At 42.1% G+C, this 15126-nt stretch overlaps 1 protein-coding gene across 1 annotated transcript in view; it reads right to left on the reverse strand.

Moving 5' to 3' along the window:
* slc24a5 (solute carrier family 24 member 5) overlaps positions 1–15126 on the reverse strand; it is a 54201-nt gene that overhangs the window by 2995 nt on the left and 36080 nt on the right. Inside the window, exons 8-9 of the mRNA XM_072278172.1 lie at positions 8947–9153; positions 878–979 (exon numbers count right to left, since the gene is read on the reverse strand). Coding sequence (XP_072134273.1) covers positions 878–979; positions 8947–9153 — 309 coding nt within the window. The remainder of the gene's footprint in view (positions 1–877; positions 980–8946; positions 9154–15126) is intronic.

Genomic DNA, 15126 nt, shown 5'->3' on the forward strand with positions numbered 1-15126 from the left:
AAAAACAAAGGTTTCATTTTAGGAAAACTATGTTGGTATTTATTTGTTTTTTTTTTGTTGGTAGTTTATTAGGGAACCTCCCCCTTCCCCCCCCCCCCCCGTGTGTGAGTGAATGAGTTCATTTTGTATGTACATGTGTTGCTATTCAACAAACTTTTAATTGGAGAGAAATAAGCTTGCTCAAGTACATTATTTACTTAAATAACTTAAACCATTAAATAAAATTGCACCTTTGCCCCCAAGAAGCTTTTGTATATAATATACATTTATACACACACAGTTCAGTTTTAATGTTTTGGCTTTGATCTCTGTAGATAACAGCGTGTAAGGCATGAGAATAACTACAATTATCCCATCTTTAAGCATGTTGTCTACAGCGAGGATTGTGGATAACTGAAAACAGTCAAAAATAGCTGATGTAGTTGAACAATACAGGGCCATTAAATAATACAGAAAGCACTCGTTGAAGAGCAACACTCCATCAAAAATCTGGCAACCATTCTTTATTCATTCATGAGAATCTGAATTAACTGGCAAAGTGTACTTATTCATAGACTGTAAAGTTGATGGCTTTTTTTTGGGGGGGGGGGATGCAATTAGAGGTCAGTGAAAAAAATCAGCTGCATAGCCCTGGGGCTGAAGTCACATAACATGGATTCAGAACAACACATTTGCCTCACTAAAGGGTATAACTTTGATGCTAGATTTTCCAGACTATTGGATCTTATTATACACTTCTCACTTTTTTTTAAAAAAATGATTCCACATTTCCATAAACAGCAAGTTTAAAGAGTGCAAGAACAAGGCTATCAGTGAGTGTATGAAGTTAGTACATTAAAATACTAAATGCAGTTTTATATTTAAAATTGATTCATACCTTCTCTGGTAACAAGAACACTAGCCACAGTGTCTGGAATACTGGTGCCTGCTGCCAGCAGTGTTAGACCCATCACTGTTTCAGGAATGCCCAGAGTTTCTCCTGAATTAATTGTTTGAACAATGTTAGATTGTCAGAGTTAAAGCCACTTATAAAATATTTTGTTAAATTGCACAACAGTGTCAAGTTTTACAATGAAGTACTATTTGCCCCATTTCCAACAGGGAGCAGGCTTCATAGTATACATTCTAGGACCATCAGAGCAGTAAGGCTGATAAACACCTCCACCCAATAATCCACCCCTCTACAACCCCCAGCACTGCAACTTTATCATTTCCTGTCAGAATTACCTTATGTACAAACAACCCAGTGCCTAGTGTCACTTTATGGACATAAGATCAATGTATGTAAGCCATCTGATGTACTTATATTTATTTTTTTATTGTTCTTTATCTTATTGGCATTTTTGTGCTGCATAGGATCTGGAGTAACAATTATTTTGTTCTCCTTTACACTTGTATTCTGGAAATGACATTAAACAGTCTTGAATCTGAATCTCTAAAGATTTGGAGAAGTTCTAGTTACAACAGCAGGGCGCTATGATAGGGTAGCAGTTGGTGTGACACTATAACTGCCTGGAGCGCAGTTTAAAGTTCAATTCCGATGGGAATGGGTGGGTTTCCTTCAGGTATTCCAGTTTCTTCCCACATTCCAAAGGCATGCCTGTTAGTAGATTAATTGGTCATTGTAAGTTGTCCTGAGATTTGGCTAAAGTTAAATAGGTGAGTTGCTGGGAAGTACGGCTCGTTGGGCCAGGTGGTCCTGTTTTGCACTATCTCAAAATAAAATAATCTTGACAATTTATATAATAGTCTTTGGCAATCTCAGGCCATACTCAAAATGCTTCACACCAATTCAGATCTCAGAAGGAACTCCTCAATTGCCACCATGCTAAACATCAATTCCTTGCAGTGTATACAATCTTTTAAGTCCTCTGAATGCCTTTGCTATTCAAGAAATGAACAAACTAAGAGTGGAGGAATTCCTAGCCTTACTTTGCCCTGTTTATTCACCCCAGCTGGAACCAATAAAGTTAGCAAAGCCTGGATGAGAAATTAATGTATTTAATAGTTTAGCCCTGTAATAAAATGTATATTTACATCAAGCTTTGGTTGTTCAATTGTAAAATAAATTGTAATCTACAAGATGTATTACATTTATAACTCACTCCTGTGTGGGCCTCTACAGCCACACCAGATGCTGCTCTACCAACACAGATTGAAGCAAGACTTTCTAGGCGAGATCCATGGTCTCGCGAGACTAACAGATGCCACAATGAAGTGCATATACAATAATTGGATAATTTTTTTAAACAATATTTGTTTTCATGCAAGCCTTTTAACAATCTAAAGAAATGATTCAACAAGGGCACAAGTGTCAGCTTTGCAAATGAGGGGGCAATCCAACCTTTTTTTTCCAGAAGAATGTGAAATGTGGATCATCTAAGAACAAACAGGAAAACAATTTATAACTGGGATGATTTGAATGCTGGCATGAAGGAAATCTTGTGTAATATGTAATAACATCTTACTTGTTTCTCTAATGTTTAAATCTTTGCATTACTTACATAATATTGCTCAGATGGTATTTTATCCCAAGAAATGCTGACCTTTTTGTCAATTCTAATATTCTTGTAAACAAGTCAATTTAAATAGTATACACAAAAGACTGGAGGAACTCATCAAGCCAGGCAACATCTATGGAAGGTAGTAAAGAGTTGACATTTTGTGCCAAGACCCTTCATGAGGACTGGAAGGAGGGAGGCAAAGGCTAGAACAAAGTGGCGAGGAAAGAGTATGAGCTGGAAGGTGATTGATGAGACCAGGTGATGAGGAAGGTGGCTGGGTGAGCAAACGAAGGCAGAAGCTGAGAGAGGATAGGTGGTAAAGACTTAAAAAAAAAAGGAATCTCTTAGGACAAAACAGTGGACCATGGAAAAAAGTGGAGGAGAGAACAAGAGAGAGAGGGGGAGAGAGTATAACAAAAATGGGTGGGGGAGAAATTATTGGAAGCTGCAGAAATCAGTGGTCATACCATCAAGTTGGAGGCTACACAGATGGAATATGAAGTGATGCTCCTCCAACCTGATTTTGGCCTCGTCATGGCAGGATGGGAATGGGGAAGTAAAACTGAAATATGTGGCCACAGGGAGATGCTGCTTTTTAAAAATATACTTAAAGTAATTAGGAGGGAAATAATGATAAATGTATTCTGCATTAATTTTGTTGCAGAAACATGGTCATTAATTTTACAAAATAGGGCATAGTTAGTTGTTTATATATAAAAATGAGGTCCAATCTGGTTTGGCATGATTTGTAGCAAAGAAAAGTTTTAAGTCCCATTGAGGACAACTGAAGTGCTTTATAGCCAACACATTGCTTTTGAGGTATGATCACTGTTGTAACAGTGGTTGATTTATATACAAGCAGCTCCTACAAAGAGCAATATGTTAATGACTGTATAATCTACCAATTCAACTTCTTGAACATAGATGGAAACCATTTGGCCGATGAGTTTTATTCAGTTGGTTATACAGTACTGAGTTGGCTCTTCCAGCCCTTTGAGCCATGCTGCCACAGCAACCCCCCACCAGTGCCCCCCCCCGGACAACCCAACTTAACCCTAACCTAAACATGGGACACTTTCCAATGCCCAATTAACCTACCCAGTACACCTTTGGGCTGTGGGAGAAAACCTACACGTTTCATGGGAAGGACATATTGAAACTCCTTACAGAGGACATTGGAATTGAACTCCAAACTCTGATGCTCAGAGCTGTAATAGTGTCGTGCTATCTGCTATGCTACTGTGGCAATTAATCAAATTCCTTCCTCCCTCCCTCTCAGAGCAATCCCATTCCTCCTTGTACACGTATGGAAAAAATATTTACACAAACCCTTGATCCAAGTTGCTTCAGTTAAGGTGATGATTACAAATCAGTAATAGGCACAAGGGGACCCTGAGGAGCTATGTCCTGTGTAACAAGTACTCATGGGTACATTGCTTAAGGAGGAAACATCAGTGGCAATGATAAATTACAAAATTAATAAAGGAATTGATGGACACTCAACCCCACCCAATTCTGTTAACCACCTGAAATAGGAGTAAATTATAATAGCCAGCTAACAACCCAGCATAACTTTGGGATGTAGGAAGAAATAGATACTGAGATGAAACTTAGAGCCACAGGGGGAAACATTTTATATGACAGCACAAAAGGGCATCAATAAACCTGGGTCACTGGAAATACAAAACATCTGCACTTCCTTCACTGTACCGTTCAGTTAGTTACTAAGGATCACTCCCCTGTTCCACCTAGAAACAAGTGTCTTGGGTTCTTTTATTTCTAATACTTCAATATTTGTGCTCACATCTCTAAATAATATCAGTTCCAAGGGTTTAGATGGGGCAGAGTTTGTTAAGTTTGTCCAGGATGGATTCCTGTCACAGTATGTGGACAGGCCGACCAGGGGGAATGCCATACTAGATCTAGTACTAGGTAATGAACCGGGTCAGGTCACAGATCTCTCAGTGGGTGAGCATCTGGGGGACAGTGACCACCACTCCCTGGCCCTTAGCATTATCATGGAAAAGGATAGAATCAGAGAGGACAGGAAAATTTTTAATTGGGGAAAGGCAAATTATGAGGCTTATAAGGCTAGAACTTGCGGGTGTGAATTGGGATGATGTTTTTGCAGGGAAATGTACTATGGACATGTGGTCGATGTTTAGAGATCTCTTGTGGGATGTTAGGGATAAATTTGTCCCAGTGAGGAAGATAAAGAATGGTAGGGTGAAGGAACCATGGGTGACAAGTGAGGTGGAAAATCTAGTCAGGTGGAAGAAGGCAGCATACATGAGGTTTAGGAAGCAAGGATCAGATGGGTCTATTGAGGAATATAGGGAAGCAAGAAAGGAGCTTAAGAAAGGGCTGAGAAGAGTAAGAAAGGGGCATGAGAAGGCCTTGGCGAGTAGGGTAAAGGAAAACCCCAAGGCATTCTTCAATTATGTGAAGAAAAAAAGGATGACAGGAGTAAAGGTAGGACCGATTAGAGATAAAGGTGGGAAGATGTGCCTGGAAGCTGTGGAAGTGAGCGAGGTTCTCAATGAATACTTCTCTTCGGTATTCACCAATGAGAGGGAACTTGATGATGGTGAGGACAATATGAGTGAGGTTGATGTTCTGGAGCATGTTGACATTAAGGGAGAGGAGGTGTTGGAGTTGTTAAAATACATTAGGACAGATAAGTCCCCGGGGCCTGATGGAATATTCCCCAGGCTGCTCCATGAGGCGAGAGAAGAGATTGCTGAGCCTCTGGCTAGGGTCTTTATGTCCTCGTTGTCCATAGGAATGGTACTGGAAGATTGGAGGGAGGTGAATGTTGTCCCCTTGTTCAAAAAAGGTAGTAAGGATAGTCCGGGTAAGTGAGCCTTACGTGTGTGGTGGGAATGCTGTTGGAAAAGATTCTTAGAGATAGGATCTATAGGCATTTAGAGAATCATGGTCTGATCAGGGACAGTCAGCATGGCTTTGTGAAGGGCAGATCGTGTCTAACAAGCCTGATAGAGTTCTTTGAGGAGGTGACCAGGCATATAGATGAGGGTAGTGCAGTGGATGTGATCTATATGGATTTTAGTAAGGCATTTGACAAGGTTTCACATGGTAGGCTTATTCAGAAAGTTAGAAGGCATGGGATCCAGGGAAGTTTGGCCAGGCGGATTCAGAATTGGCTTGCCTGCAGAAGGCAGAGTGTGGTGGTGGAAGGAGTACATTCAGATTGGAGGATTGTAACTAGTGGTGTCCCACAGGGATCTGTTCTGGGACCTCTACTTTTCATGATTTTTATTAACAACCTGGATGTGGGGGTAGAAGGGTGGGTTGGCAAGTTTGCAGACGACACAAAGGTTGGTGGTGTTGTAGGTAGTGTAGAGGATTGTCAAAAATTGCAGAGAGACATTGATAGGATGCAGAAGTGGGCTGAGAAGTGGCAGATAGAGTTCAACCTGGAGAAGTGTGAGGTGGTACACTTTGGAAGAACAAACTCCAAGGCAGAGTACAAAGTAAATGGCAGGATACTTGATAGTGTGGAGGAGCAGAGGGATCTCGGGGTACATGTCCACAGATCCCTAAAAGTTGCCTCACAGGTGGATAGGGTAGTTAAGGAAGCTTATGGGGTGTTAGCTTTCATAAGCTGAGGGATAGAGTTTAAGAGTCGCGATGTAATGATGCAGCTCTATAAAACTCTGGTTAGGCCATTTCTGGTCACCTCACTATAGGAAGGATGTGGAAGCATTGGAAAGGGTACAGAGGAGATTTACCGGGATGCTGCCTGGTTTAAAGAGTATGGATTATGATCAGAGATTAAGGGAGCTAGGGCTTTACTCTTTGGAGAGAAGGAGGATGAGAGGAGACATGATAGAGGTGTACAAGATAATAAGAGGAATAGATAGAGTGGATAACCAGCGCCTCTTCCCCAGGGCACCACTGCTCAATACAAGAGGACATGGCTTTAAGGTAAGGGGTGGGAAGTTCAAGGGGGATATTAGAGGAAGGTTTTTTACTCAGAGTGTGGTTGGTGCGTGGAATGCACTGCCTGAGTCAGTGGTGGAGGCAGGTACACTAGTGAAGTTTAAGGGACTACTAGACAGGTATATGGAGGAATTTAAGGTGGGGGCTTATATGGGAGGCAGGGTTTGAGGGTCGGTACAACATTGTGGGCCGAAGGGACTGTACTGTGCTGTACTATTCTATGTTCTTAAACTAGGTGGTTATAATTTTAGATAAATTCTCACAGCAGTGATTGCTTAGCTCATGCCACTCAACACTATGTCCGAGGATGTGAGTTAAAATCCCAAGAGAGATTTAAACAAATATATAGAGACTGGGCACTGAGAAACACTGCACTGCTCTTGTCCACTGGTGCAAGTGCTTCAGCCTGTGCACACGACTCGCATTGGTGAACCTGAGAATGAAGAATGTTCCAAGAATCACCTCATTTGAGCTTGCCAAGTGTCTGAAAAAATATTGTAGTTTTTGGACTTTAATCTGTTCCATTATTTGTGCAAATTTGAAGGCCGGATACAGGTTTAATGACAGGATTCTTAGCACTGTTAAGGAACAGAGGGATCTTGAGGCCCATGTCCAGAGATCCCTCAAAGTCGCCACAAACGTTGACACGATTGTTAAGAAGATGTTTGGTTTGTTGGCTGTCATTAGTTAGGGATCAGCGTTTGAGTCACAAGGCAATGTTGCAGGTCTCTGAAACCCTGGTAGATCACACTTGATGTTCAGTTCTGCTCGCTTTATTATAGGACAGATATGGAAGCCTTAGAGTGGGTTCAGAGGAGATTTACCAGGATGCTGCCTAGATTAGAGAGCATATCTTATGAGGACAGGTTGAATGAGCTAGGGCCTCTCCCTTTGGAGCAGCGGGTGATGTGATAGACATGTACAAGATGCTAGAAAGGCATAGATTGAGAGGAGAGCCAGACACTTCCCCAGGGTGGAAATAGTTAATATGAGTGGGTGTCATCTTAAGGTGATTGGGGACGTCAGAGAAGATTCTTTTTAAACACAGAGTGGTGGGGGTCTGTAATGCGGTGCAAAGGGTGGTTGTAAAGCAGACACATGAGGGGCATTTAGTAGATTCTTAGACTCATAGATGATAGAAAAATGGAGAGCTATGTATGAGGGAAGGGTCAGATTGACCTTGGAGTAGATTAAAAGTTTGGCACATCATGGGCCAAAGGGCATGTACTGTGCTGTTATGTTCTATGTGCAATCATTTAATGTTAACTGCTGATACTCATTTAGCTATTAAACATAGGTTAGTCCTGCAATCTATGTAAGTTCCACAGACTTATTTTTAAGTACACTGTGGTTACTTTGCACTCTTTATTGGAACCAAGTGTGGTACCATGGCTTCGTGGTGATGGTAGAGTGTGGAATATAGTGGCTCCAGAGGCTACAAATTCTGATAATGCATCTTTCTGCCTCTAGTGATTGTCTATAGCACTCACAAATGCTCAACCGACTGATCTAACTTGCTCCTGCACACCTCCTCACCTCCATCTGAAATTCTACCAACAATGTGTCCTTAGCAACTTTATAGATGCCATTTTAATTGACTGCATCACCATCTGGTATGAAGGGGCCAATGCACAGGATCAGAAAGCGATGCAGAAAGTTGTAAACCCAGTCAGCTCCATCATGGGCACTAGCCTCCCCAGCATCGGGAACACTTTGAAAAGGCGATGCCTCAAAAACATTGAGAACCCCATCACCCAGGACATGCCCCCCTCTCATTGCTGCCATCAGGGAGGAATGAAGGAGGAGCATGAAGACGCAATGTTTCAGGAACAGCTTCTTCCATTCTGCCATCAGATTTCTGAATGGACAATGAGCCCATCAACACTACCTCACAATTATTTTCTCTCCTTTTGCACTACTTCCAAAATTTTTTGTATACTGGTAGTTTACACTTTTAAAAATGATTATTATTTGCAATGTACTGCTGACAAATTTCACAACATATGCCAATGACATTAAACCTGATTCTGATACGTCTGACCTGGTTCCGTCTCATTTAGCACATCTGTTATGCCATGCAACAGGATGCAGGATGACCTCGCTACAAAGGCAAGACTTTACCTCCACAAGTACAGTGTGGTAGTCACTCCTACTGATGCTAACATGGATAGGTTGAAGGTGACATCATCCCTCATTGGTGCACTCACGACCTAATATTATGAAGTTATTTTTATAACACATTGCAAAACCCTAATTAATCATTGTTATGTATTGCAAAGTCAGTGGCTTTCTCAGTGAACCTATAACAGTTTATATTGGTTTGCATAATTGGGTCTAGTAAAACTGATGTGGATTAGATTAATGCGAAACACAAAGTCAATAGGAACAAATTTGTATAGAAAACACAAATTTGCATTCCATGGACTACTCCATTTATTCAAAAACAAAAGGAGATTCTAAAAAACGCGATTCTTCTTACCCACGATGGTTACCATCCAAACTAATATATATGTAAATCCAGAAATCCACACAGCACACATGAAGAAAGTTAGCAGGAACCATTTTCTCCATTGATGCCTGCGACAATCTGGGGTGGTTATGAATAGTAGGGTGGTGATGGGAAGAGACAGTACCCAGATAATCCTCTTCACATCCGATTCAGGCATTGCAAACACACTTGATGGATCTATGTCAAAAATAAAAACACGTTTTGGTTATTTAAAATTATTTTTAAAAATCAAATTGTATGTAAAGTTAATAAAATACATCCGAATCAGACTTAATGTCACTGGCATATGTCATGAAATTAGTTGTCTTGTGGCAGCAGTACATTGCAAAACGTAATAACTAAATTACAATAAGAAATATACGAAAACAATTAAATGAATAACGCAAAAAGAGAGTAAAGGAAAATTGTGAGGTAGTGCTGATCGGCTCATCGTCCATTCAGAAATCTGATGGGGGAGGGGATGAAACCACTTCCAAAATGTTGAGTGTGTGTCTTTGGGCTCCTGTGCCTCTTCCTTGATGGGACCAATGAGAAGTGGATGCATCCTGGGTGATGAGGGTCCTTAAATGTGGATGCCACCTTTTTGAGGCATCATTTTTTGAAGGTGTCCTGGACATTGAGGAGTCTAGTGCCCGGGACGGAGCTGGCTGAGACTGCAGCTTTTTCCATTCATATGAAGGGTTATGGTGAGAGGGCAGGAGAATGGAAGTGGTTCAACCATGTTGAAATGGTAGAGCAGATTCGATAGGCTAAATGACCTAATCCTGCTCCTATATATCATGGTCTTACAGTCTTATAAAAGTCAGTAAAAAATCTGGCATAGCAATGAAGGGTCTCAGCCTGAAACATTAACTGTTTATTCTCCTCCATAGATGCTACTTGGCCTGCTGCGTTCCTCTAGCATTTTGTGCGCACTCTGGAGTTCCAGCACCTATCTGCTTCTGGCATGTTTTAAAGATTTCTATTTTTTGAAGCCCATCATTTCAGATGAGAACTTTATGTGCATATCAAGTTGAATTGCAAATGAGTTGTTCCCACCCAAGAGTACATTTAAGATTTCTCAGAGAACACACCCAGGCAGCCAGGAACACCAGGTCAACCTGCATAAATCATTATATTCAAGCTGGAGCTTTCATTTTATACAAAAGGGAAACAGAAAATATAAATTTCAGTAGATGGTACAGCTAAATCAAAGATGTAGTTTTTAATCTCAGAAGCATTGAGAAGAGACAGTGCTCAGAATTAATAAGATACGTATAGCTCAGCGGCAGGTTCAAGGGAAAGGAGAGAAATGGGAAAGAGAGATAACCTGGCAATCTGAATTGAAGTTTCAATACACGGTTTCTGGCAAGCTTTGACAGAACCAAAGTTTCAACTTCAGTTCTCTCAGCAGATGCGATCTGAGCTGCTTAAACATTTGCAGCAGTTCCCATCACTTCCACTTTCCAGTTCTCAACAAGATTCTTTGATCAGCTGCCTTAACTTTCCACATCTTAATGTCTTCATTCTGTTACCCAGGTGACAAGATCTCTGATCTGGAATCCTTTTGGATGAGTTTATGTAACCGAACTGGGCAGACGTTTCAGTGAAATTACCATACCTTTCACTCTCCCTCTTTCTGAGTCTATCAGTAACCTTGCTTAATCACCACTTGAGTTCTGAAGGTCAGTGATAACACTCCACACTTAATTACAACAGTCATAATTTAAAAACATTCACTACAAATACTACAATGATTTAATTTCACTGTGGCTGGATAAATAATTGTAAACTGGAAAATAAGATTTAATATCACTGGCATATGTCACAAAATTTGTCATCTTTGCAGCTGCAATGCAATACATAATAGAAAACATGAATTATAGCAAACATTAAAATTTAAATTAAATAAGTAGTGCAAAAATAGAAATAGAAAAGTAGCGAGGTAGTGTTCGTGGGTTCAATGTCCATTCAGAAATCGGATGGCAGAGGGGAAGAAGCTGCTCCTGAATCGTTGAGTGTGTGCCTTCAGGCTCCTGTACTTCCTTCCAACGAGAAGAGGCCATGTCCTGGGCGATGAGAATCCCTGAATGATGGATGCCACCTTTTTGAGGCATTGCTCCTAGATGATGTCCTGGATACTAGGGAGGCTAGTGCCCATGATGGACCTGACTGAGTTCACAACTCTGCAGCTTATTTTGATTTTGATCCTGTGCAGTACCACCCCCGCCCCCCCCCCCCCCGCCACACACACACATACCCGACGGTGAGGCAGCCAGCTTGATGACATTGTTCAGTACCTGTCCGGTCCATCCTTATTGTACTTCTTCCCATCTCCTCTCCACCCCCCCGCCACCCCCACACCGCAGATCAGAATCAGGTTTATCATCACCGGCTTGTGACGTGAAATTTGTTAACTTAGCACCGCAGTTCAATGCAATACATAATCTAGCAGTGAGAGAAAAAATAATAATAATAAATAAACAAGTAAATCAATTACATATATTAGATTAGATTATTAGATTATGAGGACAAGCAGTCCTCTTTTATTGTCATTTAGTAATGCATGCATTAAGAAATGATAAAATATTCCTCTGGTGTGATATCACAGAAACACAGGACAGACCAAGACTGAAAAACTAACAAAAACCACATAATTATAACATATAGTTACAACAATGCAACAATACCATAACTTGATGAAGAACAGGCCATGGGCGCAGTAAAAAAGTTCAAAGTCTCTCGAAAGTCCCACATCTCATGCAGACGGGGGACGGAAGAAAACTCTCCCTGCCATGCCCGACCACAGTCCGACTCTGAGTCATCCAAAAACTTCAAGCTCTGATCAGCCCTCCGACACTGAGCACCATCTCTGTCCAAACGCTTCGACCTCAGCCTCGGTCGCCAGCAGCAGGCAAAGCCGGGGATTTTGGGGCCTTCCCTCCGGAGATTCTCGATCGCACAGTAGCACCGGCAATGAACCAGCATTTCAGAAATTTCTCCAGATATTCCTCTGTGCTTTCACGTCTGTCTCCATCCAATCAGAATTGTCCACGGCCCCTATTTAACAGATACAATATTATTTCACTGGAGAGCTGCGCGCGCTGCGTCACACTGCCATCTTCTCCTCCCGTATATTGAATAGATTTTTTAAAATGTGCAAAAACAGAAATAGTGTATATTAAAAAAAGTGAGGTAGTGTCCAAAGCTTCAATGTCCATTCAGGAATCAGATGGCAGAGGGGAAGAAGCTGTTCCTGAATCGCTGAGTGTGTGCCTTCAGGCTTCTGTACCTCCTACCTGATGGTAACAGTGAGAAAAGGGTATGCCCTGGGTGCTGGAGGTCCTTAATAATGGACACTGCCTTTCTGAGATACTGCTCCCTAAAGATGTCCTAGGTACTTTGTAGGCTAGTGCCCAAGATGGACCCAACTAGATTTACGACCTTCTGCAGCTTCTTTCAGTCCTGTGCAGTAGCCCCTCCATACCAGACAGTGATGCAGCCTGTCAGAATGCTCTCCATAGTACAACTATAGAAGTTTTTGAGTGTATTTGTTGACATGCCAAATCTCTTCAAACTCCTAATAATGTTTAGCTGCTGTCTTGCCTTCTTTATAACTACATCGATATGTTGGGACCTAGTTAGATCCTCAGAGATCTTGTCACCGAGGAACTTGAAGCTGCTCACTCTTTCCACTTCTGATCCCTTTATGAGGATTGGTATGTTCTCCTTCGTCTTACCCTTCCTGAAGTCCACAATCAGCTTTTTTGTCTTACTGACGTTGAGTGGCAGGTTGTTACTGTGGCACCATTCTACTAGTTGGCATGTCTCACTCCTGTATGCCCTCTCGGCACCACCTGAGATTCTACCAACAATGGTTGTATCATCAGCAAATTTATAGATGGTATTTGAGCTATGCCTAGCCACACAGTCATGTGTATACAGAGAGTAGAGCAGTGGGCTAAGCATACACCCCTGAGGTGCGCCAGTGTTGATCGTCAGCGAGGAGGATATGTTATCACCAATCCGCACAGACTGTGGACTTCCCGTTAGGAAGTCGAGGATCTTACTGCAGAGGGAGGTACAGAGGTCCAGGTTCTGTAACTTCTCAATCAGGATTGTGGGAGTGATGGTATTAAATGCTGAGCTATAGTCGATGAACAGCATCCTGATGTAGGTGCTTGTGTTGTCAAGATGGTCTAAAGCTGTGTGGAGAGCCATTGAGATTGCGTCTGCTGTTGACCTATTGTAGTGATAGGCAAATTACAATGGGTCCAGGCCTTTGCTGAGGCAGGGGTTCAGTCTAGTCATAACCAACCTCTCAAAGCATTTCATCACTGTAGATGTGAGTGCTATTGGGCGATAGTCATTAAGGCAGCTCACATTGTTCTTCTTAGACACTGGTATAATTGTTGCCTTTTTGAAGCAAGTGGGAACTTCTGCCTGTAGCAGTGAGAGGTTGAAAATGTCCTTGAAAACTCCCGCCAGTTGGTTGGCACTGGTCTTCAGAGTCTTACCAGGTACTCCATCAGGACCTTCTGCCTTGTGAGAGTTCACTCCTTTAACATCGGCCTCTGAGACAGAGATCACAGGGTCATCAGGTGCAGCAGGGACCTTCACAGCTGTAGTTGTGTTCTCCCTTTCAAAGCGTGCATAGAAGGCATTGAGTTCATCTGGTACTGAAGCATCGCTGCCATTCATGCTATTGGGTTACACTTTGTAGGAAGTAATGTCTTGCAGACCCTGCTAGAGTTGTCGTGCTTCCAATGTCACCTCCAACCTCATTCGAAATTTTTTCTTCGCCCTTGAAGTAGCCCTCCACAAATCATAGCTGGTTTTCTGGTACAGGCCTGGGTTGCCAGACTTGAATACTAGAGTTCTAGCCTTCAGCAGACGTTGTACCTCCTGGTTCATCCACGGCTTTTGGTTTGGGAACGTATTTTCTTACTCTGGCTTCTTCCACCTTTCTTTCCAGTCCTTACAAAAGGTTCTCAGCATGAAACATTGACTGTTCCCCCAGCACTTTTCCCCCACACTCATTCCTATCAGTGTGAGTGGTTTACACCAGTTTTCATATCTATACTCTTCACAAAATCAAATTCCTCCAGCATTTATGTAGTGCTCATTATCCACTCAGTTGTTCAAAATTATTCTCTGCAACAATTCTGAAAATATACAAGATAAACCTTTTACTTTTCTTCTTTGGTAGACCCTTGGGATTGAGGATTTTACTCTACCTTATGCATAGCCTGGCATGTGTTTCTGTTTGCCAACCTACAAACTTGCATACCGAGGCCCGACCTTGTTTCCTACCAAGTTGCTCAAATGTTTCACAAAAGATTCAAAGACTCAAAAGTTCAAAGTACATTTATTAATCAAAGAAATGTATAAAATCATACAATCTTGAGATTTGTTTACTCACAGGTAGCCACAAAGCAAGAAACCCGAAAGAACCCCAATTAAAGAATAAAAATAAAAGACCAACACCTGATGCGCAAGAGAAAGAAGGAAAAAATCCCCACTAATCATGCAAGCAATTGAAGCGAACAACATTCGGAACCAGGTTGAGTCCTCAGATCTGAACCACAGAGCAGGCACGAAGCCTTGCTTATCAGTTCATCATATTAGCGGGCACAAAGCACGGCAGCCAGGGAAGACTTCATAGCCTCAGAGAGAGGAGTGACCATTACAGAGAATGAGCAAAATTGGCTCATCTCAAATTCCAACACCCTGTCTTTTCAGTCTATCTGGGTCGACGTTGAAATTGACCAAACAACGGAACAGCAAAAGTCTCCAGCACCCTGGAGAGAGGAGTGAACATCGCGGAGAGTGGGAAAAAAAAAAAAATCAGCTCTTGCCTGTGATCTGGGCCAGCGGTTAAATTGCCTAAACTGCGGATCGTGCCTCGAGGTAGGACCTGGCCACCGTGAAAGACTCAGGGCCTAGACTTCGACGCCCAGCGACTCACTCCGAGCCCAGATTTCACTGCCCAGCCTGAAGCCACTCTCAAGCTCTTCAAATCAGCTTGGCGCCCAGAGCAGCCCAACCTCATGCCTGGGTCAGTTGTACGGGCACCTGAACTCCAACTCGGCTCATCCTCGCCCGAGCTTACCTCACCATTGCTCGCCCCTCCACTGTTTGCGGCAATTTAAACACAGTTTACATTAGAAA

This window comes from Mobula birostris, chromosome 14 (assembly GCF_030028105.1).
Source record: "Mobula birostris isolate sMobBir1 chromosome 14, sMobBir1.hap1, whole genome shotgun sequence".
Lineage (NCBI taxonomy): Eukaryota > Metazoa > Chordata > Chondrichthyes > Myliobatiformes > Myliobatidae > Mobula > Mobula birostris.